Source organism: Protomyctophum parallelum (assembly GCF_964188405.1).
Source record: "Protomyctophum parallelum genome assembly, chromosome: 3".
Classification (NCBI taxonomy): Eukaryota; Metazoa; Chordata; class Actinopteri; order Myctophiformes; family Myctophidae; genus Protomyctophum; species Protomyctophum parallelum.
Genome location: NC_139698.1, coordinates 30,607,821 through 30,635,051, shown reverse-complemented (window position 1 = coordinate 30,635,051; position 27,231 = coordinate 30,607,821). Strand labels below are relative to the sequence as shown.

General features: G+C 42.8%; 2 protein-coding genes across 3 annotated transcripts; both read right to left on the bottom strand.

Moving 5' to 3' along the window:
* Positions 1-506: 506 nt before the first annotated feature.
* On the bottom strand, positions 507-24,715 carry pi4kb (phosphatidylinositol 4-kinase, catalytic, beta). Of its 2 annotated transcripts, XM_083761591.1 has the most exons (13): positions 24,660-24,715; positions 20,093-20,880; positions 14,538-14,888; positions 12,006-12,233; positions 11,322-11,549; positions 10,859-10,968; positions 9,632-9,736; positions 8,475-8,598; positions 6,793-6,906; positions 6,306-6,457; positions 4,715-4,847; positions 4,332-4,452; positions 507-3,118 (listed from the first exon to the last, which is right to left on the bottom strand). In XM_083761591.1, exons 2-13 carry the CDS (start codon positions 20,861-20,863, stop codon positions 2,937-2,939), a joined length of 2,619 nt encoding a protein of 872 aa, XP_083617717.1. In that variant the 5' UTR covers positions 20,864-20,880; positions 24,660-24,715; the 3' UTR covers positions 507-2,936. The 2 variants fall into 2 exon arrangements, with proteins under 2 accessions (XP_083617717.1, XP_083617718.1); XM_083761592.1 differs by lacking the exons at positions 14,538-14,888; positions 20,093-20,880; positions 24,660-24,715 and adding an exon at positions 13,951-14,034.
* LOC310855993 (protein angel homolog 2-like) lies at positions 17,339-18,961 on the bottom strand (the record flags this gene model as incomplete). Its single annotated transcript, XM_083761208.1, has 1 exon — positions 17,339-18,961. One exon carries the CDS (start codon positions 18,959-18,961, stop codon positions 17,339-17,341), a length of 1,623 nt encoding a protein of 540 aa, XP_083617334.1.
* Positions 24,716-27,231: the final 2,516 nt, after the last annotated feature.

Here is a 27,231-nt window from a genome sequence, read left to right as displayed (position 1 = left end):
TCTCTCTGTGTTCCTTTATTCCTATATGGAGTTCTGTGTCAGGCACGCCCAAATATGGAGTGTTGTCAGAACAGGCCAGCTCCATATATGGACTCTGGGCAGGGGCCCTGTCACTGGTGGATGGGTTTCTGAACTGCCCACAGCCCTCCCATGAGACACAGAGTAGAAAAACATTGTGGCATTTTATAGCTAACCAATCACATAAATTCAGTTGTTCATGACATGATTTAATGTAATATAAGCCTATAATGACATGTATGGCTTAAAGTTCTCAGTCCTGGGGACGGATTTCAGTCCTGAGGATTTCATAGGGGTCATTTAATGAGATCAGTGCAGATTTGCAAAAAATCTTTTTCAGTCTTGGGAGATGTTGGAAACTTCTGGTAATACTTTTACCCAGCTTCATGAGGTTGCGTTGGAATTATGTAATTTGTGCTTTGTTCAAAGGTAATTTGTGGATTCAGACAGCTGATGAAGCACTAGCTAAAGTGATAGAACAAGTCAAATTAAGACAAGAACATTTAATTTATTGTATAAAGGAACATTTACAGAGTTAGGTAAGAATACTGACAACATCTTGATGAAACCCAGCCCATCACTTCTGGGAGGCTATAGTAACAGACTAATAGATTAACTCAAACATTTGGTATTTAATATAAATTAACAGAAACTAAACTGTTAGTAGTGACAGTATTGCAAAAACATACTGACACACTGCATGTGTGTGCGTGCATGTGTATGTGTGCGTGTGCGTGTGTGTGTGTGCTTGCATGTCTGACGATCAGTCAGGTTTCAAACCATGTTGGCTTTTCTACTGAACTGGAATCAGTCTCCAACTGATGAAATGGCCAGGACAACAAGTGTGACTGTGTTCAATAGATCTCTGCAGAACTATGCATTCAGTAGATCTCTAAGACTATGCTGTCCAGTTGATCTCTACACATGACTAGAGATGGGACGATAATTGTTGTTTATCGTATAAAAAAAGAACTCACAATAATCATATCGTGGAGATTTTAATGTATCGTGAACTTGTCCTCCGTCATACACTAGGAATTAGCTTTTCTTTTAACTGCAAATTCGGTACCACTTAAACCCTCTACACCAACACCTGTATATACCGTGTAAAGTATATGTACATTGGTATGCTCTTATTTCACTCTACACTAATCGATTGGCCAAAAATATTCCCCCCAGAATAGGGTTAGGGTTGGGTGGGTGTTCAAGTGGTGAACAGAAGTGCCATATTGATTATCGCAACATTAATGAATATAATAATTAATCATTTTTGCCACAAAATGACATGTAATCTTCATATCGTCCCATCCCTACACATGACTGTGTAGAGTAGATCTCTATAGAACACACTGTTCAGTAATGAGTAGAGTTTGTCTTTACAGCAGACTGGGAGCCAGTGTGGATAACGTTGGTTCCCAGTATAAACCTTAGCTTGGCTTCATTACCTCCTGTTTGAACTAGGGCTGCACTACTATGACTAAAACCATCACTATGATTCATTGTGATCACGTTTGTTAATCCCAATTATGATCGATTTTATAATACTTTTTTGGTCATTGTGCTTCTCTTGTTGTCATATCTTTGGTTAAATGGTATGTCATTTTATTGTAGGGCTGAAACTACCGATTATTGCCGTTGCAATTATTCTATACATTACTTTTTTTGCTCGAATAATCGAGAAGTGTTTTTACAATAAATATTTTCATATAGAAATCATATAAGCCATATTTTACACACTTTGTCGGACAACAATGTCGTGCAAAAATAGCCAAAATAGCGCCCCCTGCAAGCTTACAGCTATTTTCACTAATATGAAAATAAATTTCTTTTTTGAAAGAATTACATTCCCATAATTATGGATTATTTCAATAATCAATTAAATCGATTAGTTCCATTAACTGTTTCACCGCCTTTGTTATTGTTCCTCTGTGAGCATGACGGATGCAGAGATGAGCTGTACAATGTTCTAGTTATTAAGGCTACAATCCACACGTTTTATGTCCTCTCCCGATGCGAGAGAGGTCGTTTGCAATTGTCAACACCAGAGATTCCAACCAGTAGGCCTCTGGTCAAGCATAATAGGTTTTAAGTGGTTAAAAAAAAAGCGCTTTATTCGCACTCACAAAATAAGTTTCACAGCTTCTTTTTAATACGTCACAGCAGCAATCAGTAATAATCGCGTATCGCGCTTAAGGAGATGTACCACGAAAATAGGATAAAATTACGTTTCGATAAAAAATATGATCCAAATTGTAATGGAAAAAAGACGAGGGTGATATCCAGCAGCTGACCAAATTAAAGGTGTTTGAAGCAAGTTTCATAAAATCACAATTTATAAATTCTGATCCATTGTGCAGCCCCGGTTTAAACGCACTGCTCTGTAACTTCAGAGGGTCACGGGGTCACCTGCTCACATCAGACAAATGGAGTGATGGGTCAACGGTCAAATCAGGACATTTCCTGTTCTGGTCTAATCCAACTGGCCACCTGATTGGTTAAGAAGCCAGCCCCTGGGTCGATGAGCGAGTGTTTGAACCATGACAACCACAAAAATCACAAATTCAAAACAAAAAGACAAAGAGAAAAAGTGGAATCAGTCAACCAATCAGCTGTGAGACTGGCAGGGGTCTGCGGGGGGGGGTAATGGTCAGTCTTTGCAGGTAGAAGGGTGGAGGATCATGGAAAAGGTGGCGCCAAAAGCTCTGGGGGAGTGGTCTCGGTACGGCCAATGCCGACAGGTCTTACAAACAAACGCACACAATCACGCATACTCTCACACACACACACACACACACACACACACACACACACACACACACACACACACACACACACACACACACACACACACACACACACACACACACACACACACACACACACACACACACACACACACACACACACACAGTATAGTTTCACATGATTCCGTTGGTGAGGTATTGGAAGCCGTCGTATAGTTTGGTTGTGATGGAGCGCATGGATCCATCCACCAGCTGATCCACCAGCACCTGTAGTTGCTCCTCCGTCAGACTCATGTGGAAGCGCTCCTTTAAGGCACGCATGGTGCTGCTGCCGTGGAAACAGGGGAGCTGGGAGCCTGACCAAACACATTCACGCACAAAGTGCACGTTATTAATGGGGCTATGCAACAACAGCATTCATTTTAAGCAGCTATCTAGCACAAGATTAGTAGTAAGATTCAAGTTATTGTTCCTTTAATGCTTCTATGAATATTTACTTTATGCATTTGTGTCACCATCCCTGCTAATTCCTGAGCCCCCCCCTCTCCCCTCCCCCATTCATGTTAAACAAGATATCACAATGGAAATAGGTTTACTTGAATTTTATCATTCATTGTATGCCATTACTTTTTCACTAAATACCTCAATGAATCAATGAAGGCCTTGTTTTCAGTCTCTCTCCAGAGTACAACACGGTCCAGTATGATGCAATAGCGTGAACAGCAGTGTTGGAATAAGCACTCAGTTTCTTTACTTAACCACTTGAAACTTAGCGTTTCTACGCAAGTATTTTTCAACCTTATCTTCATACAATTAGTCGGACTTTCTCACTAACGCTCATATGCGATGCCACCATTTCTGTCCTCTGGCTCTGTCTCAGAAGTGGACTGTGGACAGTTGGACTGTGGTTAGAGACCAGGATTACTGCATGTTTTTTTGTGAGGGTACCCCTACCCTAGGGGACACGGGGATAACATGCAAACTCCACACAGAAAGGCCCTTTCGCCAACCCCGCCTCGGGTATGGGCACTATGGGGGCGGCGGTGGCTCAGGGTTAGAGTGGCTGGATGGTAACCACAAGGTTGCCAGTTCGAACCCGGGCTCCCCCAGAGTTAGTGTCAAAGTGTTGTTGAGCAAGGCAATGAACCCCTAATTGCTCCTGATGTGCTGGTTGGTGCCTTGCATGGTTTCCGCCGCCATCGGTGTATATGAATGCGTGTGTGTGAATGGGTGAAAGTAATGCACAATCTATGTAAAGCGCCTTGGATAAAGGCGCTATATAAATGCACTATATTTACCATTTACCACTGATGACACGGAGGAGAGAACACGCCCCCAGAACCCACTAATACTCTAGTCTATAATTCTGAATATTTTCTTTCTTGGCTGCGACATACAGCAGGCATATTCACACTTAGTTAAAAAACTTTAAAATACAGCGGACAACAACCTTAATGAAGCAAAATGCAAGAGGCACATTTCACTGGATATGTAAATATATACAGTGACAAATACTGTATACCGAAATACTGAAGACCGAACTATCATGAATTATTATGTTACCGTTACCTTGTTGCATGATCTCTACCAAGCCGATGACCCTGTCCATATGTTTTCTAGCTGCTATGAGTCCTTGCAGCATCAACATCTTATAGTAGTTAAACATGTCTCCATCCTGCCCCCCCATCACCTGCAACACAGCACAACACACTATGGTCTTAAACATGTCCCATATCACCTGCAAAATAACACACAATATGGTCTTAAACATGTCAAATATCACCTGCAAAATGACACACAATATGGTCTTAAACATGTCAAATATCACCTGCAAAATGACACACAATATGGTCTTATAGTAGTCAAACATGTCTCAATCCTGTCCCACATCACCTGAAAAACACACAAAATGGTCTTACAAATAATAATATATTAAGTCTAGACAGACTCACGTCCACAAACTCGGCGGTCAATTTGAAGGCCGACGTCTCGAACCCGAGGTTCCGAGGAGAACTGGACAGAATGAAGCCAAAGTCTATATGGATGATGTGTCCCTCAGCGTCCAATAGGATGTTCCCATTGTGCCTGAGAGGGGGGGGCGGGGCATAGAGACAGATAGAACATTGAAATGTAGTTCACAACAACTAGCAGTATTACCAATATTAGTATTAGAACTAGTATTACCAATAGTAGTGTCTCAAATAGTAACAGGTCAGATAGATCAGACAGTAGGGATGGGACAATATGAAAATTACATGTCACGATTATTGTGGCAAAAATAATTTTGATCAACAATATTATCACGATAATGAAAATATACTCAAATCTTAAAATGGCACTTTTTTAACCACTTGAATTATAATGTGTTATTGTAAATGTACATTGAACATTCTGTATCAGACTGAATAACATCAGCTGCAACAGTGAAGTTTCAGCACAGCCATGTTACCGTTGGATTAAACATAAACTTCTATTATTATTTGTCAGGTTTACTGCCATTGTGGACCGCAATTGTCCCACCGTGAAGATTTTCTACTGAACTCTACAGTGTATCCAGTACTATCCAGTACTATACAAGACCAGCATACGGTGGTCTGCTGCCATAGTGGGCTACAGAGGAGCTGCAGTGCTCGCCCCATAGTGAAGACAGCACTGTACCATTGAGGAGTCGAGGCCAGTTACGGTGGTAAAGCCAGCTTCTAGTTGTTCTTGTGTTGTCTGGCAGCAGGAGGACCAGAGAGCTGTATTGAAGCCAGCTAAAAGTTGGTGTGTATATATGCCTGGTGTCAGAGGATACAATTTCGCACTGAGGCCAGACTAAAGTGTGTGTGAGAGCACATCCAGAGTCGGAGGAACCAAAGTTCTTCACATCCAGGGTCGGAGGAACCAAAGACCGAAGTATTTTGTTTTAAGTTTGGATTTTTTCAATTTTTTTTCAATTTTCCTATTTTCTTATTTATTTTTGTACTTTTTGAGAGAGCTCTATTTTTGTTTGAGTACCCATTCAGGAAAGGACAAAACTGCAAAACACTAATTTAGAATTAGGTATTGCGTGTGGGGTTCAGGGTATATAACTGTTTTGATAAGTTTCCTTCTCTTTGACATGATTGTTGAAATGGTGTGGTTATTGTGATTTTATTTGTTTTGTGAAGTACGCTCCAGTTCGAACTTAAATTAATTTTTTAATTTTATCAATTCAATTGAAACCGGATAATAATACGCCATCTAAAATAAAATAAAATTCCTTATTTAAGGTGATCCATGGTTGTGTTGTTTATTTAATTATATACACATATAGGAAAAATTAACCACTTGACCCCCAAGCATCCCTACTCTGGGGGGGGGGGGCGTTTGCCAAAAATAGCCGACCTACAAGCTTGTACATCTGCTATTTTTGCCGATTCGGTTGCTATTGAGTGAAATAAGTAAAGAGCATAGCATACCAAATGCATTTTTTCAGGTCCGTTTTATCAAATATAGCAGAGGTTTAAGTGGTACTGAATTTGCAGCTACTATCAGACAGACAGACAGACAGGTACCTACCTGTCTTTGACCTGCAGCAGGTAGCAGATCAGACTGTAACCCGCACAGCTTTGGACAAAGTTCCTCTGAGCACACAGGAAGTTCTCTGTGGTGTGAGAGCCGTGCTCCTGCAGGAAGTAATCTAACATAGACATCTGACTCTGTTTCTTCACCTGCAATTAGACCAATAAACCACACTGTTAATGAGTGTGTGTGTGTGTGTGTGTGTGTGTGTGTGTGTGTGTGTGTGTGTGTGTGTGTGTGTGTGTGTGTGTGTGTGTGTCTGTGTGTGTGTCTGTGTGTGTGTTAGAGCTGCCTGCAACAATCGATTATTCTATTGATCACCATTTTGTATAATCTCATCATGAAAAAGAATATATATGGTATATATCAACGCAAAGCAAAAACAAATCTGTCAAACGACCAAATCAATTAGTATCACTTAAGCACAATTTCATAGTTTGTCGTGCACACTGTGTGTGTGTGTGTGTAGTGCGTGTTCGGTCACCTGGTGTATAGAAACAGCGTTGACTACAGGTTCTATCATCCCACTGTCTGATGACAACACCAGGATCTTATAAGGTTTAATCCACAGAGGAAGTCTCTCCTGCTGCCAGATGCTCTGAGAACAAACACACACATAAATATTGTATTATTCCCTTGAGGGATAATAAAGTATATCTCATCTCATATTCACATGGATTTCATCATATAAACACCTTAGTTCAATTTATTCCATAGTTTTTAACTACATCTATGCAAACTTGTGAAGACATCAGGTGAAGCAGGTTATTGGAATAGTCATAATAATGTAAATAATCATGTAATTGGTCCTCACTAATGTTCATTATAAGTAAGCCTTGCCGAGCCATGAGGCCCGTAGGGGCAAGAGCCTTTCTCCTGTTTCCTTAGTGTGAGGAAGCCCCTGGACATGACGCTAGTATGTCGCAGGGACTTACCCCCAATCCAACCCTTGATGCTGAGTGCCAAGCAGGGAGGCACTGGGTACCATTTCATTTGTATAGTCTTTGGTATGACCCGGCTGGGGATCGAACCCCGACCTCCCAGTCCTAGGGCGGACACGCAGACAACAAGGCCACTAAGCTGGTAATGTTCATTACATAGGGGTTCAACAGGTTCCGTTCGATTTCCCCACCTAATTTTGAACCAATGAATTGGTTCAGATCCCTAAAAGTTGGTTTGGAACCAAAAAAATACTTCTTCTTGCCCTGAAGTGGGAACCAAAGTGAGCGTGTCACAACCATCATAAAAAAAAAAGGACTGAACCAGTTGGAGAACCAAAGTTATTTTGGTGGAAACGGCGCCTCAGAGGTGGACTGTGGACAGTTCAGAAACCTGCCGACAAATGACATCATCGGTTGGGAGGTTTAGTAATTTCAAGCAAGATTTCAAACCTTTTGTTTTGTTTTTATTTTATTGATGCAAGAACAATTGCTTCCGTTCCATCGTGCTAACTATCCTGGAGGATAAAAGCTGTAGTTTCTATTAGTTTGGAGTGAGTTGATGGAAATGGTGCCATCTTAAAATGAGCATTACGCTGGGAACCCCCCCAAAAGGTGTTGCTCACAACACACAAGCTATTATTGCACGCACAGGTTTGCGTGCAACTGTTCTCTCCAAACCTGGCAACAATGCATTTCAATGACAATGCGAGTGAAAAACCTTTTTTTTCCTACCCCGAGCAGGGGGGAAAAAATCTTTGAGTGGAGCGTCCATGTATGGCTGGTGAGAACAGCCGGAATGTGTGGAAGAAATCAGCATCCGTGAGCTTATTAGGGATAGGACGATAATCGTTAATGTTTATCGTGCTGAAAAAACGCTCACAATGATCGTATCGCAGAGGTTTAAATGTATTGTGAAATTGTCCCCGTCATAGACTGGGATGAATTAGCTTTTGTTCAGCTGGAACTCTAATGAGCGCACCTGGTACACTCTTATTTCACTCTACACAAACCGATCTACAAGCTCGCAACACGCAGTGAGGTTGTAGATTGGCTATTTTTGGCAACCCCTCCCTCTCAAATAGGGATGTTGGGGGTTGTATCTGTACCAACATACACAAAAATGATTTTTGACATTTGTGAATCGATAATCGTCCATGTCCACATCACGATTAATCTATGAATCTATTTTCCACCCCTAATCAGTGGCATGAGGCTAGGACTGTACCTGTAGCTGTTGTAGGACCTGATGGGCCAGAAGTTCCTGCCTGAGGTCATCTCCACATTTAACAATAACAGAGAGCAGCCTCCAGTTTGGCATGTGACCGTATGGCGAACCTTCTCTGATTCGCCTGAAAACACACAAATACAACTATTACAATACTCTACTGGACAATACTATACAATACTAGTTTACTGTACAATACTATACTACTACTACTGATACCAGGGCACAGCCAGGAAAGGCAGGAGGCGAGCCGCCCTATGTAGACACACTGCAGCACGACAGCGGAGCTAACAACACTGCAGAGCTCAAGACGCTGATGCTAGACAGGAGGGTGTGGAACTTAAGGCAGGGATTCAAGAGTCCCGAGGTGGCGTTGGCTTGACGGCACTCTCAAATGGCAATACTAATACTATTACACCCACCCACAACTAGTGGTTTGAGCCACTGGTACGTGGTTGCTATTTTAGCTGGCCGGAGTATAAATAACCCTTGAAGGATTAGTTCGCCACTTCGCCCAAAAAAGTGACTTATTTTGAGGGGCGCTAGTCCAGCTATGTCCAGCTTTTGGTGGGTGTGCACAAACTTTGTCTTACACAAACATTAAAATGCCATTGACAATGAATGGACAATTTTGAGTGTTTGTGTAAACACAAACATTGCATAACACAAACATTGATGACAAAGGTGAGGATGGAAATTGTGATATGCCGGAATGAGATGATGTATGATGATAAGAGTGCCCCTCACTTCACAGGTGTAAGACATCTTTACGCTGCGTAATAATGCCTTCTCCTTTCTTCTCGTGTGCCAAATACCAACTTCTTCATACCACAATGGCACATTCATCCCCCTATATTTAATGCGATTGTATTCACACCTCCGCTGTGAATACCACAGTAAAATGCGGTTCTTTGGTGTGCTTCAGGATTCAAATGAGCCTTCATCAATTTTGTCAAAAATAGCCGATCTACAAGATCACCACTTGAGCTTGTCTGAGGGGGTATATTGTATTGCCACTGGAGGAAAGGTCATACGGTCATCAAAATCAGTAGGGGTGATCCAACAATCTGATGAGTGATCGCTTCGGTTCAGTATTCTGTTTTGAGCTTTTAGGTCCATTAATGTGATTAATAAAAGCTTCCTGATGTTATCATCACCTCATTTTCTCCTCCCAGGGCTCTTTGAGGGCCACAGCTGAGGGGTCCTCAGGGTCTCTCTTAAAGGACGTAGGAGGATGTGCCAACTGTTCTGATAGACGCCTCCTGAAACACAGACAAGAGCGCGTGCACACACACACACACACACACACACAGTTAACTATTTTTTTCCCCAGGTACGTATAGTCGTATACAGAATATACAGACGTCTTTTAAAGTGAAAGTGTATGCTGGCACTGGAAACTGGGGTTTATGCTAACAGCTAGCGGTAGACATAGAGTTAACACACATAGCTACCAGCTGTCTACCAGTTCAATCCAACTGATGTTTTCAAATCATCATGGCTTGAGAAGTGAGCTTGTTTAGCCAGTAGATGGTGCTAATTCCCTATTTAACTACAACAGTACATACAGCATGACACCTACTGTAGCTGGCAAAATAACAACACTAGGGCAGTGGTTCCCAAAGTGGGTTATAGGGACTCCCAGGGTTCCTCTGATGGCCTTGAAATTAAAACCACTGCACTAGGGAAAAAAGTGAATTACAGAGTATAACTTGTATAAAGTGGAGGGGACGTGTCGTCCATCAAACCCAGAATTTTAGCAACCATGTAAAAGTTGCACAAGAAGAAACACACTCAATAGATTAAAGCTGGCGGTCAGCTAATGCTAATGCTAATTTGCACCCATGATAAATGTCTTGGTGAAAAAAATCTAAGTTATTAGATCAAAAGAACTGAATAGGACGTTGGGAATGAAGTTTAAAGTTTCCAGTTTATGTAAGAAAAAGCGTTACAGGAAAAGGGCAAAATAAATGAATCTTAGGTATAAGAGGTTTTTTCTCGGCTGGTCTGCTAGTATACTGTAGCTCGTATCTCTACTCTACACATGGATCAACAAACTAAAGAAAAAGCCGGCACATTCACCGGACATCCGGCGCTAGTTAAAAGGCATTATGGGAAATGCAGTTCCAGCAAACGCCCAGTAAATGAATACAAACAGAAACAGCTATTCTAAATGAATTCAATTATTTTTTAACTCCAACAAGTCTTTTTAAACTGTAAATAATAATACTATGAAATAAACAGCTTTTAAACATTATGAAATGAAATGTCACAATATGAATAACTATGTAACCCAAATAGTTACAACAGTTATAGAAATATTGGGCGATTTGAATGTTGGCCAGTTAAGGTGTGTGTGTGTGTGTGTGTGTGTGTACACGTACCTGATATCTCCCGCTGCGATGAAGACAGGCTCTTTATTCTCCAGACTGGTGATGCTGTCCACTGAAAACTGACTGATGTTATCACAGCTGTTAGTGTGAACCTCTGTGAGCTATGGAGAGAGAGAGAGAGAGAGAGACACACACACACACACACACACACACACGTAATGCAACAATTCAGCAAACTAAGTTAATTGATTATTAAAAAATCTAACTACCGGTAGTAAAATTTACAGTAGATTTGAAATAGTGAAAATGGATGGTGAAAAAATTGTGAAAATTAAATAAATGAAACAAAATTTGATTCTCGATTATTCAATTAATAAAAAATACGAATCGGTAGAACAATAGAAAATAATTGATAGTTGCAGCCATAACTGTATATGCTCAGATTTGACTGACATTGGGCTGGCTGACACTGCGGTCAATATAAACAGTGACTGGCTGAAGTCAGGAGCCCCACCTCCACCTGCAGGTCTGCGATGTCGTCTACGCTCCAGGCCTCGTCGTCGTTGTCGTAGTTTGGAACCGTGGAGAAGCTTCCTGTCCGCTGCTCCGCCGTCAGGAAACAGTCCGGGAGGTTCTCCACCGAACGAGTGGAACGGATCCGGTTCTCTGGGATCCGCACCGGAACATTAGACGTCTCAAAGTTGTCACACTCCAAAACCTCCACGTAGATTAGATACGGAGCCTGGACACGTGCGCACGCCCACACAGACACAGACACACACACACTTGAACCTTGACCCTCTGACCCTAACCGTGAGCTTTAATCTTGACCCCTGAACTCTAACTTTGACCCCTAAATACTTATCTTCCAGCTTTCTGGAAAAGAAAATCTTTCTATGTCAGTGTTGCTCAACCTTTTTCATGTCAAGGACCCCCAGAATTATCTGTATTTGGCTGTGGACCCCCATCTGAAAATATGTAGTTATTCCCAGAAGCAAAGATTTGAGTTAAAAACTTTGGCTCTGAAAGAATATATATTCAAAGATTTGCGACACATTTTCAAGATTTTTCAAAAACAGCAGATTATGAACTTCTATTGCTATTTTTCAATAGCTAAAGTATAACATACTGCTTAAAACACCAAAAGAGGTTACCTCTTCCACCACTGCTCTCAGTACACAACGATGTAAAACATTACCTTGTCTTTGGAGTTGAGGACCACCGCCTGGGTGTGAGGGACCCGTACGACGTGGTGCTGGTAGGCAGCGGTCGGCAGCCACACGCGCCCCGGCAGTTTGTGGTTGAGCAGCGACAGCTCCGAGACCAGCCTCTGTGTCTTCTGCTCTTTAGTGGGCAGCACGGCCAGGCGCTTCCCGATGCCCATCAGCGACTTGATGAACTCTCTCTGAGGAGCGAGACGCACAGGCTGACAGACGGAGAAAAGGAGACAAGAAGACAGTGAGACGAGGAGGAGGAGAACGGGTTAATGCCCACATAGGTGCTCTGTCGCACGGCAAGGGTCGTGTGCCAAAAATAGCCGCTCTACAAGCTCACGACTAGGGTTGGGATTCTGAACCTGGTGGAACGTCGAGCTATCAGGAATCACATATGGAACCGTTTCCGGAAGCGGTATGTGGATTTAGCTGGTACTGCTATACAATTACAGTACCAGTGGTTCTCAAATGTTTTAATTTCAAGGACAGCCCTGTGTAAGGGTCCATTTGGAAGCCACGATAAGAATCATTACACGGAACACCCATTCTGGGTGGGAACCCATTTTGGTGTTTTACCCACTCAGATCGGGAACCCATATTTGGGTTCTGTACAGTATGTACAGTATTCAAAAATGTAAACATTTTGATTCTGCCATATAAATATTTGAAGTTTTTCAGAAACCTTAGGTCAGGATTTAGAGGCGTTTTTAGAATCGGCCTCAGGCCTAAATGGGTTAAGGAATCAGACAATTACGAGAGAATCATTAAGGAAATGGAGTCATTAAAATCCTAAAGGATCCCAACCCTACTCATGACGTGTTGCATCATGAGCTTGTAGATTGTCTATTTCTGGTTTACGTGCCAAAGTAGAAATCAAGCTTCCGAGAAGAGAGACATTTCAGCTTGATGCAAATGCATCTCATTTGTTGAATCACAATAAAGCAACAAAGTGGAGACATGAGAACCAGTTTTGGACACAAATTATCATCACCATCAACAAAGCAGATTTTTTTTTCTTCTTCTCTGAATCAGGTCAGGCAGAAGTTCAGCAACTGATTGGTACAAAGTAAACTACAAACATAAAAACAACAGACATGTTATGTTACACAACTTCTAAATTAAAACACATTCAGTCCGTGAACATGTACCACAGTATGACTTGTTTACTGCCGAATGCAGATCATAAGTTAAAGCTACTCCATGCAATTTGTTTTAATAAAAAGGTGGTGTAAGCGATACTTTTGTAAAAAAATGTAGCGGTTTGTTCAGTAACAGGGGTCTCTTCAGTAAACACTCTACAGTAAACACTGCGGTAGAGGTCGGGATGCCAGTCTCATTCAATCACGAGAGAGAACTCGTACAGGATACAGGATAAACAAGGAAATTTGAAGTGATGACACAAATAAATGAGCCAACAAACTGGAACACAAATAAAATAGTTCTCTCTCCTGATTGGATGAAATATGTGGCCCACCTGAAAATGTTACTCTTTATGAAAGAGTTGGAGATGGGGTGACCCCTGTTATTGAACAAACACTAGTTAGTAATGAATGATTACTATCTTTGAGACATACGGTAATCCAATTTTTCACTGTGTTCACAGTTAAAGCAGTGGTTCCCAAAGTGGTGTCCGCGACGCATAGCCAGGGGGTCCTCGAAATTCCAGTCTGTATAGGTTAAAAAACTGATCAAAAGCACAAAGGCAACACAGTTCATGGCCAACGGGAGCCGCTATTGTGCCAAATGTGCATAGCATAGCTTTAACTACTGGTTATTTTTTATTAGGTACTTAAATGGGATGTCCGTTACTGTCCATGTACATGTTCAGGGGCCACACCCGTCCGATGACAACAACCGCACCACTGTAGCCAATGACGACGGCCAACCATATCCCAGAATGCATCAGGACAGAGAAGGTGGTGAACTTACGGGACCTGTTTCACTATCTGACCCTTGACTGTCAGAGCTGGAATCCTGAAAGGTCGGAGGTCAAGAACATGACATCATCATATGCTGCGATGAAGACTTTCCATCCAGTCTGCATACTGTTGGACTTCATATTTGTGTGTGCTCGTGCGTACATGCGTGCGTGCGTACATGCATGCGTGGCGTGCGTGTGTTTTAACCCTGTAGGAATTGTAAAATGAAAGTGATCTGACTGAGAACCTTTTGTGTATCAATATCATTTTGTATCAGTTCTGTATAGGTGATGTTTTAATAATTTAAATGATACAGTATGCATCATCATTCTGTGACGTTAATAAATTCCAATTATTATTTGGACATTATTTATGCCACACGCTAGCTTGAAGATCAGTGCTTGTGGTTGGTGCAGTTGTCTTGTTGTTGTTTTAATGCCCTACTCCTTGATCATACCACAGCGTCACACAAAAGCGTCAAAAGCAGCAGATCAACAAGGAGCTTGCAGATCTGCTACTTTTGAATTTGAATCCTAAAAAGTAACCGTTTTTGAACGCGTGAGGTTTTTCACCCGACAGAGAGACCGATCGATATACCTCGTCCTGGCTGTTCTCCACCTTGGGGTTGCTGGCGGTTCTCTTCAGGTTGCTGCTGAGGCTGATGGAGACGGTGGCGTCCGACTTGGAGCGCTGGTGGGTGCGTTTGGTCGGAGACAGACTGTGCTCCGCCCCCCCGCTGGCGGCGGGGGGACAGAAGGGGGTGAGGGTGGTGAGGAGCTCCCTCCGGGCCCGACTCGCCGACGGCTTCAGCTCGTCGGACAGGATGAGCTTTCGGAGCTTGGTGCCCCTGGAATGTCTCTGGGTGGAGATGTGCATGTCGGAGCTGTACGCGCCCAGCAGCCAGGCGCAGCGCAGCGAGAACGAGATGCTCTGTCTGCAACGGTGGACCTGGAGGGAACACACGACAACATCATCATCTGTCGTATTAATGCACTGGTTCTAAAAGGTCGGGGCCTCACCAGGGGTCAAAAGAAACGGACACTTAAAGGTCTGTAACTCCCAAGAGTTTTAATTTGTAGTTTTAATTTGTTTTTTTCTCCATTTGTCATGTTGTCACTGTGGTGTGTGTGTGGGACTACGGATGGAATTTAACTTCTACCTAAATCTGGCATATTTCCATGAAATCGATCAGGTGTATTGATTGAAATGTTCATTAATATGCACTATCCCAGAAATAAATAAAGTGTACAAATGGAAGAAAATGGACCCTAACCCTTAGAATCGATCAAATTGGGAGTACATAGTTTAATGCATATCAAACTGGGGGTCCTTTAAATGTTACATTAATTATAGGTGAAACAGTTTAAAGAATTGTCAAATAATTGTTAAAAGATTAAATGTTAAATAATTATATTTAGATAGGATGTTGTTTAGACAGATGCTAAGATGTATGCTTGTTACTTGGAAGAACTCTGATCTTAGACTTTCTAAAGCCACATTTACACTGGCAGCCAAATCCAGCCTGAATCAGATCTGAGGCACATCCAGATTGGAATCTGATTTGTTTAAATGAGTCATGTGACATGTTGGACTGGTTAATTTGGTGTCCCTTGCCAAAAAGAACAGCTCTTCAAGCTAACAACACACCATTGGGTTGTTAGTCTGAATCTTGTTCATCTTGTTCTTTTTGGAAAGCGACAGACGTTCTACTTGAGTTCATTATTTTCACATTATTAACACACTGTCACACACCTTTGAGGGTTCAAAATTAACATACTGGTAATAAAGCAGCATAATAAAAACTGTGCAGTTAACAGTTACTTATGTTTTCTTGTTTGCTGGGTGGCCTATCTATATAATAATCAGTGTTTGGCCTGACAATGCTGAACTTGAGTAAACTGTTTAATTCTAACTAACAAAGCCTACAAAGGGCGCATGTAACAAACATACAACAGTATCAATCTTATGAACCCTTAATAGCATATCGGAGAGACAACCAGTGTTCAAATAAGCAGTGTCACGGGGCAAGCCGTGCCCTATATACACACATGCATCAAACTGCTTTCGATAACATGTAAGGACTAACGTTTTAAACTTGTGTATGGAAACCATATTTCCCTTGATTAGGAAGGGGCCAGGTGCTATGCAGGAGAGGGGTGTTTCCTATGCTTTGAGTTTAATTGACATAGACTTTCCAACCCACGTTATACTTGTGTGAGCAGGAGCACATGTAACTTCCCTGAGGGAGAGCTACAGGGCCTTGTGTGATCAGGGTATTGATGATATGCACATGACTGCCATCTTGCCAGCAAGGTGCTACCTATAGGTGCAACTTCCCATAGACAGCCCATTCATCCAAACAGAAAAGTCCTATTTAATTGTATTAAATAACGTCAAACTCAGGGTCATTGCAGCTGTACGAAAAGCTTGAATTATCGTCTTACTATCTGCAAAGTGTTTGTTTCATACAAATCCACCATAGACATGTTATGAGCTACTTCCTGTCATGAAATTCCTTGCAGATGATTATTTTTTTTAAGTGTCAGAGTTTGGAAGAACTTGTCATCAGTAAAGCAACCTCCTGCATTATGTGTAAATTCTAAACAGGTGGTACAGTGAGTGATAGTCAACGAGCACTTCCAAACTCCAGCACAAATCATCTGCAAGGAATTTCTTGACAGGGAGTAGCTCATAACATGTCAGTGGATTTATATTAAACAAACACATTGCAGATAGAAAGAGGATCATTCAAGCTTTGCGTACAGCTGCAATGTTGGTGAGTTTGACGTTATTTAATATAATTAGATAGGACTGTTCTGTTTGGATGAATGGGCTGTCTATGGGAAGTTGCACCTACTGTAGGTAGCACCTTGCTGGCAAGATGGCATCCATGTGCATATCATCAATAGCCTGAAGAGAGTTCTTAACCAGTTGGGTTTTGTTAATTTGTGTTTTTCTCAAGTGCTTATTTAGTTTAATCATTTCTCTATTTTCATCCAGTATTATTTTAGCTATTTTCCTTTTTTCACAGTAAAAACATCTGTACTGGAGTTTGGTGGAGGACGTTTCGGGAGAAATAAAAACCCATAGCATACATCTCTTGACTGTTCTTGGAGCCTTGACCATCGGCCAACTTCACAAGCAGTTAAATCAGTTGAGTTCTAAAACACAGATTAATAAAAGATAGCACAAAGTAGTACTACAGTTTCAGTGTGCGGTTAGGGTTTTGGGTAGGGTGTCAGACTCATGATTGTAGTACTGTTTCCATCAAGATGCAAAAGTAAAGGGAGTGTTTTTCAGCGCAAAGCACCATGACTGTAAATTGAAGTAGGCCATCGCCTCTGGATGCCAGTAAACATCGTTCACCTTGCTGACATCACAATGACGCCACTCTGCAGTCAGCGGTGGAGACGGAAGCGAGCAAGGAGAGGCAGATGGTCAGATGAGTGATGCTGATTGGGCAGGCGGTGGACCGCCTGCAGCTCAGACTTTCCCACCAACGAGAGCCTGCCCAGAAGTTCCAGGCCCCGGCCGGCGGGGAGGTGCGAGCACGTGCCTGCGTCCGGTGGCGTGTACAGTATGTAGTCCACCGTGGACTTCCAGGTGGTGACTTCGGGCGTTCCGTTGTGCGCCAGGAGGTGCTGGTAGGAGGATCGCAGATTCAGGCTATGGTCTATTCTAGGTCTGCCTGATGTCATTTGGCTTGACACGGCTCCAGTATGGATGATGGGTGTGGTGGTGGTGTCGCACAGAGGGGGTGCAGTGGTGTAGTACTGACAGAGTCGAGTGGTAGTGGTGTAGTTGTGAAACTGTTGCTGTGCGTTGGTGTCATACCGACAGTTTGTGTCGATGCCCAGCCTCGGAGACCAGAGAGGAGCCGTGAGGAGACGCTGACCTCTGGGGGCGCTGTTCTGACCCGACACCCTGTCGACGCGTATGCCCTGGTACTCCAGAAAGCCCGCCGTTAGGAAGCTGTACAGTGGACTCCAAGGCGTCGAGTTCAAATCCCCGCACATCACCACCGGATTGGCCGAGCCGCCCGGGAGGCGGGACAGGCGGTTTGTCTCGGCCAACAGGACGGCCAGCTGAGCCAGCTTGACGTCACCGCGCTGGGGGTTGTAGAGCAAGTGGGTGTTGGCCACGCAGATGAAGTCCGAGGGATCCGATTGGACACCGTCGGGGGGGACGGGCTGCAGCAGGAGGATCAACCCGACATTGTCTCGGTCCAAGGGGGGAATGCCGGAGCGGAAGTACTCAACAGGGTGGGCGGAGAGGAGGGAGAGACGGGACGGCTTGAAGATGACTGCGCAGCCGTCAATATTTGGGCCGGTACGCTTCTTATATTCACACCGGTATCCCATCTCCTGTAGAGCAGGTTTAATCTGCTTCTCGTAATGGTCCGCTTGCACCTCCTGAAGACACAGAATGTCTGCGTCGTAGTGGCGGATCTCAGCCAGTAGGTTGGGCAGCCTGTACTCCCAGGGCAGTGCCCTGCCGTGACAATGTTTATACAGAGAGGCGTTGCGATGTAGCAGCTCTTGAGACAGGATGTTGTAGGAGAGCACAGAGAAGTCAAACGGAGCAACCCCTGGAGGTCGGAGGACAGTACAGACTTCCCAATTCCTCTGCAGAGGCCTTGTCGGTGTCCTGGCCAGTGGATGCTGTGGGTGCCTATTCCTTCCCTGCCCCCAAGCACCCTTCACCGGGCAGGGGGTTCTGTCTCGGTTGGTGCCGTTGCCAGGGTGAGGGGTTCTGCTTCTGTCGGTGCTGTTCTGAGTTAAACACGTAGCTCTGTCTTTCAGCTCTGAGTGATGCCCTGCGTATTTGCCGCCGTCTCTATACCTGTCTCTTTCTTTATCTCTGCACTCATTCCTAGAGCTATTTTCTCTGCTTCTCGCATTCTCCCACTGACCATTCGAGCTGACAGATAGCACAGGGATGGAAATGGAATGGAATGGAAAATACTTTATTAATCCCCGAGGGGAAATTGATTTGTTACAGCAGCAACAGGCAGCCAGCATTACGACATTGGTCGGTTTCGGCATCTTTGGACAAGACATGCCTTTGACCGCTCAATTCATACATATAACTTTAGCATGCATGTTATAACCACGATGACGAAGTTTTAAATCCCCCCAGAGTGACGTCATGATGTCAACCGGCAACGATTGAGACCTTTCTCCACGCTGTGCTTCCTTATTTGGGCAATACAGGAATGAGCATACCTAAGGTATGCATGCGTAAGTGTGTACGCAAACATTTTCTAAAAAGAGCAGGCTCATATGCATACAGGTAAAAATACATGTTCAAATGTAATTGCCAGCCTCAGTCATTTAACACTCCCTGCTCCAAAAACGAACCTCCTTAAACAGTTATGTATCGATCAATATCATTTTGGAACATGTTACCACCTCACATTAATATAATACAAAATAAATTATCTTTCAAATATGCTTTAAATGAACACTTGTTACAGCTGACCACATGACCGGAATGTCATTCTTATTATGTTGTATTTAATTTGATAGAATAATTGTAATTATGTATTTTCATGTATTTAATCTTGTAGAATGTATTTGTAATTATGGAAGGAAGATTAGCTGTCGCCCCGGCATCAGCTAATGGGGATCCATTCAATAAACAATAAATGTGACGTGTTGAGAGCTTGTAGATCGTCTATTTGTTTTTATTTATTTTTATATATTTTTATGCCCAGCTTTGTGTCTGTGTGTACCATGGAATGTGATGATTTGATTGGCCCGAGCATGGAATGTGATGATGTATGATAAGAGCACCCCTCACTTCACACAAGTGCGATTTTTTAAATAAAGGGTAGGTGGTGAAATGGATTTAAGTTCAGTATAAGTGTTTTTTGTATAATAAGAGCTAAATGTTCTTTTCATCTATTGACATTGTATATTTAAATATGTATCTACATTTTAAATCTGATCTGTCACAAAGTATAGTGTATTTGTATTTATGTGTTTACAAATCAAGTTAAATGTTATGTTTCAAATTGATTTCAAGATTCTGCACTTTTTCGTACAAGACATTGGTCAAAACATCAGTAATCTGTGGTCTAGGCTCTAGGTCCTAGACCTAGAGCATCAGAGCCAAAGCCCTGGCATCGGACAGCCTGTAATAATACCCACCACATAAGGTTTAATGGCGTCCCCCACGTCTTCGTCCATGTGGATGTACATGTTGAGCAGCTGCGGGAGGTAGAAGTCCACCTCGTCGTGTTTGAAGCTGAACAGACGGTTCCCGATGTAGGCCTGCACGCCCGGCTCCTTGGAGTTGTGGAGGTAGGATATGGCCATGGAGACGTCGAACAGCTTGGACTCGAACAGGCGGAGCAGCCACGACTGCTTAGACGGGTTTTGCCGCTGGCGCCGGCGCGCGCTATGCACCGAACCCTCCTCCGGGCTACTGCTTCCGGCCCCGTTAGCCAGGCCCGGGGCGGGGTCAGGGGCAGGGTTAGAGTTGGAGTGGGGGTTAGCGTTAGAGTTGGGGTTGGAGATAGAGCTTGGGTCGGGGCTAGAAGTCGGGTCAGGTTCGGGATTAGAGTTAGGGTCATGGTTGTCGGTGGTGTCATTAGTGGGACCAGGTTCAGGGTTAGAGTTGGGGTCGGGGTCGGAAATGGGGTCCGGTTCAGGGTTAGAATCGGGGTCATCTTCATCCCCCTGCAGTCTCTTTACCTTCTGCAGGACCTCCTGGCAAGCCATATCGGCCACGTCCTGGTCGATGCACAGACTGAGCTCCCCTACGCCCTCCCTGATGACCCCCAGCGGAGGACTGGGGTGGGGGAGCGGGTGGGGGGAGCACGAGGAGGAGGGGGTGGAGGGAAGGGACAGTGAGGATGAGGAGGGGCTGTGTTCATCGCCGGAGAGAGAGGGAGACGTGTCCTGCTCTTCATCTCCCATGGTGCACCTCACCTCCACTGCAACACAGACACATTCTATGTCACAACATGTCAGGAGTGCAACAATTAACTTAAAAACCATATTGATTTAAATAAAATACCCACTTTTACCAGCTCACAATGCATAGCGATTAGCGATGTGTTGTGATCTTGTAGTATAAAATACGGTTTAGGTGGTTTATAAGAAATACATTTAATTAAATTTGTATTTGAATTTGTAAAACAATATGTATGTTTCTCGTTTTAAATGTATAAATAGCTGATTATTTCTTTAAGAGATTATTGATTACTAATCTATCTTATCACATCTTAAGTTAAAAAAGATTCATTGCAAACAGATTGAAGGGCATGGAAGAAGTCCCCCCCTGCACATCAAAGGCCTGTCCTGTCATCACAAAACATCTCGTCTCTATCTCTAATCTCGTCTCTTCGACAGATTAACACAGCTTAACACTGACCACACAGTACACACACCACCAGTCAGACAAACACCCCATGAGGGTGGGGCAGAGATGGGTGTATCACCGGGTCCTTATTGTCAAATGACTAGTTCCTACTCAGGGTTGAGAATGCATGGAGATCTCTGTATATGTCTGCCCTTTTCCCCTATATGGCTGCATGTTAGTTCCCTGATGTCATCAGTATATTGTACACAGTACACCAATAACATAATTTCATTGTTCTGATGACACCAGGGATGATGAACGCGGCCGGCAACAGCAGTGATCCAATATGACATCCAATATTTGATGATTCATTTATGAGGGGCGATGATCCAGCTTTTGGTGTGTGTGCACAAACTTTGTCCTACACAAACATTAAATTCCTATTGACAATGAATAGACAATTTTAGGCCATAGTGTCTGATGATGTCATAGTGTACAGTACTTCATGATGATGTACGATGATAAGAGCGCCCCTCACTTCACACAGGGGTGTGATTTTATTATATTAATAAGGCATTATTTTCACTGGCCCCAGCGGGCAAGTGCCAGGTGTGTTCTGCTGGCCTGTTCAGTTTAAAGAGTACATCTGGGCCAGCGGGCCAACTACTGCTCATACATCAAATTAGAATTCATTGTATTTGTCTTCATACATCAAATTAGAATTCATTATATTTGTCTTTAGAATTCATTAAACTTGAAAACTCTCTCTCTCTCTCTCTCTCTCCCTCCCTCTCCCTCTCTCACATCATTTAAATGGGAGCAGAGCGACAAAATGCACTCTCAGACGGAAAATATAACAGCTTTAGTTAAGCTCCCTATATCCCACTACGTATGTGAAGCATTTAAAGGGGTAATTTCCTGCTCATGCTTTATGTATGTCAGCACACTGAACACTAACAAACTATGGGCCCTATTCCGTCAGTGCTAAACCCCTTATCCCTAAACTTCTTTGCCTTTTTTTTTTACTATTTTGAAAAACAATAAAATTGTTCAACTACCCAATCTACATAAACACATTGTGACCTTGTAGATAGATCTATTTGAACTATTCAAATACCTATCTTGGGCGCGCCTTAGCTTTTATCCCTAAACTCATTTGCCATATTTTACTATCTTGAAAACATTTTAAAATAGTTCAACTAGCCAATTTACATCAACACGTTGTGAGCTTGTAGATCGTCTAGTTGAACTATTTTGATGTTTTTCAAAATAGTAAAAAATGGCAAATAAAATAAGTTTAGGGATAAGGGGTAAGGGGTGGCGCAAGATATAGCCCCATGTGTACAGAATTCCAAAGAATAAACTTTTACAACCCTCCAACAAACAAAAAAATCACACCTGTGTGAAGTGAGGGGTGCTAATATATTAACCCATTCTGGGCGGGCACCCATTTTGGTGTTAGCATCATGTCATACTTTAGCTATTGAAAAATAGCAGATCTACAAGCTCATAGCGCGCCACCGAGTGGCGCGCTACGAGTTTGTAGGTCTGCTATTTTTCAAAAATTGAAGAACGAATCTGATCTCAGGTCAGAATGGGTTAATCAGACCAGTGTGTGTCCAGTGGAAACCTCGTATGAATCTGATCTCAGGTCAGAATGGGTTAAAGTCTAACTCATGTCTAACTCATGTTGCTATGATTAGGTGATGTAATGGTGATATAAAACAAACTGTGTCAAAACAAACATTAAATTATCTTTATTAACATTAAATAAAACATTAAACATTAAACCTGTATATAGGAGGGGCTAGCGCCCCTCAAAAACGAAAGTTAAAGTTAATAAAATGACACCTGTGTAAGGTGAGGTGCGCTCTTATCATCATACATCACATTCCGTGATCAGCCAATAAAATCATCACAAAAGTCATTCCGGCCAATCACTTTTGGCATCTTCACTTTTATCCTCAATATGTACTTTGCTCAGCCAATCACAAGCCAATGTTTGTGTTATTTTCACACAAACATACGAAGCTGGGCAAAGGAGGGCCTAGCGGCCTAGCGCCCCTCAAAAATAAATCACACACGCACGCACGCACGCACACACACACACAACAGTTGAAAAGATGGAGGAAGTCTCCTCCATCAATGTCTCAGAAAAGTGTACAAATAAATAAATAGTGTACAAATAAATTGGAAGCTAATACTGGTATTGAGGATTTTACTGTGTATGAGTGTCTCTTCTCTACTGTATGTCCATTGTCCAGTCACATGAAGTGGATTAATAAGCCTGCTTTCACTTCCCCTCATAATCAAACCGTTTGTTCGGAATCTGAACGACTTCACAGCCTCTTGTGTGTGGGAGGGAGTCAGGACATTATTCCACTTTCATAATCCACTAACATACGTCCATGCATGTGACTCTCACACACACACAGTCTTATTTATATCAGTATTGATCTTTTTTTTTGAGGGGGGTGCAGCCGCTCCTATGCACAGCTTTGCGTCCGTTTGGGTTTGAGCACGGAATGTGCTCATATGATTGGACATCATGTTGTTGACAGACACATCATTGTGATGAAAGGCACTGCTCACTTCACACGAGTGTGATTTTTTTTAACGTGGTTGCTCATTTTCTACTTAAAATACGTAAAATTATCTCTCACAACTATGCCAGACTGCCAGTGACTTATGCCAGTGACCCTTCTCCATGCCAATGGTGGCCTAAACAGATCAATAGTACACCGCCTAAACCATTGGTTCTCAAGAAGAAAGAAAAGTATTCATAATTTTCCAAAGAATGTCGATGTTATATCCAATTTATGAAAGAAACAAAAAGAAAGATTAACTGCAGATCAAATCTGCTATTTTCCAATAGCCAACATATATACATGGATAAAGTGGAATCTGGGACCCCCTGGAATCCCCTCTACCCCTGGGGGTCCCCGGAGCCCACTTTGAGAACCACTAAACAACGAATACTGGAGAACACACATCAACTGTTGATGTGGACATCAACTAACTTGACACATACACAGTCAGTCACACTAGAGCAGATCAATACACACTAAAAATGACACACTAGTATAGTTGACAACTACATACACTAAACAACTACATACAAACTTAACAGACCTGCTACACACCATGGATTCTAAACAGACCAGTTAATATCCCCAGACAGTAGAACATTGTGTCTTTCTTGTTGTTGTACCATTTAAAGAACTATGTTAGCTGCTAGTCGGCTAACTTTAGCCCCGTTAGCATCATCATCATCAACATTATTATCATCATTGCCACCGTTTTAAACGTTTAGACGTCTAAAGCAGAAACTTTTAGAAGATATGACAACCACACAACAAAGTGCAACTTGTGTTGTTTTAGATGTGACAGTAGAAAGAAGATTATTCGTACCTTAAAAGTGCTACTGGATTTAAACGTTAGATGATCCAGCTTCTCTCCTCCTGTTTGTATAGCTGTCCTTTAACCGCCTGCCTAGAATATTATAAATACCATGCTATAATATAGCATGCTACATGCTATAAAAGATGGAAAACTCTTCGCCGTTCACGTCTTTTCCAACAGTAACAGTAGAATTTATATGATGACTTAAATTACCATATTAACCCGATATTATATTATTCACAGACAGGCTAGCAACAGACAGCTAGTCAGACGGTAGGGTTGCCAGATGTCAGACTCAGGACAGAAACAAGCAAAAACAACTATCAAAAGAAACCAAGAAAAATAAAAGTACTTATATTTTATTTAAGTAAAAAGTATTGGCATAAACATATACTTTAACTCTTAACTCAGTTTCAGTTTATTTTTTATTTATAGTGCAACATCACCCCAAGGGGTTTCTGTGCACTTCACAGCAATACACAGCAAAAAACACAATAGCACAAATAACACAACAATAGCAAGGAAACACAAGTAAAGCATAATAAAATGTGCCAACACACATGGCTGAAACAAGTACCATGGGACAGCTATAAATCATCATCAGACGTGTAAAAATACGTTCAGAAAATCCATTAATACAGCATAGGATTTTAAAACTACAGGGCAGAGCAAGGTGATAGTGGTTTCAGTGAAAATAGGGGGAACCATAATGCAGGGGAAAAAGAAAGGGTTTTAAGTCTAGATTTAAAAATGTCTAGTGAGTTGGCAATGGCATAGGTATCTTGTGGGAGAACATTCCAGAGACGGGGCATGTGTGAATGCTCTGCTCTGCCCCCAACTGTTATTTTATTGTGGTATGTGACTGAGTTTTGCAGCATCTTGGGAGCGTAGAGGTCGAGGGGGGATGTATGCTTTTATTAAGTTGTACAAGTATGGTGGAGCAAGTCAGGATGAGCACCTTGAAGTCGTCTCTGGCCTGTATGGGTAACCAGTGTAGTGCTGTGGGTGTGATGTGGTCGAATTTCCCTTTCCTTGTTAGTACTCTAGCTGCTGCAACTCAAATTAAATATTTGAAAATAGGTCACTTTGTGAGCTTGTAGATTTTCTATTTTCAATAGCCTACCAGTAAGATGCCTGAGGGCGAGAAGCACACATCCGCCTGGGTGACAGCAGACTGCTAGACGAATGCTGGCGCTTTGGCATGGGGGATCAGACCCATAGGCCTATATGGAATGAATTCTGTACTGGCCATATATGGAGCATGTCTTGAGTGTACATGGTTTGATCAGGTCAGATCAACATATGGAACGTCAGAACAGGTCAGCTCCAGATATGGAGATCTAATTGGGTTTGAGGTCAGAGATATACAGTTTCTGGCCAATATTGATGATAACATTAGGGATCTCCATACATGTATATGGGCATTCCCATATATGGGCTTAATATTGATGACATCAGGGATCTCCATCCCTGATGATGTTGGGGTGACCAACCAACCGACGGGAGATGCACGATTTAATAAATGCAACCTGAAGTCACAACAATAGGGATAAAGTGGTTAATGTATGTAAGTAAGTAACTTAAGTTTTCAAATAATTATAGTGGAGTAAAAGTACAATATTTGCCTCTTATAATACCTTCGTTTACTTTAGGCCACTGCTTCACAACATGCGTTCTGGAGACCCCCAGGGGTCCTTGAAGGAGTTCTAGGGAGGGGGTCCTCTACCCTTAGGCTACAGGTCCATTGGGTCCATTTGTGCAATCTCAGAGTTAAATTACAGTCATTGGAGAAAGAAAATCACACTGAAGTGAAGTGAGGGGTGCTCTTATCATCATACATCACATTCCATGCTCAGCCAAACAAATCATCACATTCCATGGTACACATTAAACACACAAAGCTGGGATTATATAGGGGCTAGCCTCTCATTTTTTTTTGAGAATCACTTGTTTAGGCGTTGAGGTACTTGGCGTGATGCCTAACGTGGTCGTTGATGAACGAGTAGACGAAGAAGTAGCTGTGGTCATAACCTGGCATTCTGTAGACCGCGGAAAGCCTCTCGGAGCATGCAGCGATCAGATTGTCAGGGAGGAGCTGATTGGCGGACAGGAACTGGTCGTCACTGCCCTGGTCGATCAAGGTGTTGAGTGTGGGACCAGAGTAGGAAGCCGCCAACACTGTGGCGTCATAGGCCTCCCAGCTAGACCTGTCCAACCCAGGTACCCTGAAAAGGCCTGCTGACTGCCTGCTTTGGTGATGAAGTTCTGCTCTGTGCAGGTCAGTCCGGAGAGCCAGTACATCACAGGACACCTCACGCCGCTCACCTCTTCCACCATGGGGGAGAGATAAACCGCAAACCTCATCGTACACTTCAGCTCAGTGCTGTCGTGTTCAAACACCTTCTGGTAGCCACCTGCACACCTTCTGGAGGACACTTCAATGAGGGCCATCTTTGGTTAATCACACTTTACAATGTGCTTCCTCGCTAAGCTCCCTCCTCTCTTAAGATTGTTTGGGGGTGTGTTGCGGGTGTGTCTTGTCTGCCTGTAGAAAAATATGAAAATGCCTAACGTCACAGAT

Excerpts from the sequence above, each read along its gene's own strand:
- pi4kb (XM_083761591.1), bottom strand. The coding sequence starts at position 20,863 with ATGGGAGATGAAGAGCAGGACACGTCTCCCTCTCTCTCCGGCGATGAA. Across the intron at positions 14,889-20,092 it reads ACGCCATTAAACCTTATGTG|GTCCACCGTTGCAGACAGAG; the intron begins GTGGGTATTATT and ends TGTTCCCTCCAG. Across the intron at positions 4,453-4,714 it reads TGACCGCCGAGTTTGTGGAC|GTGATGGGGGGGCAGGATGG; the intron begins GTGAGTCTGTCT and ends GCTGTGTTGCAG.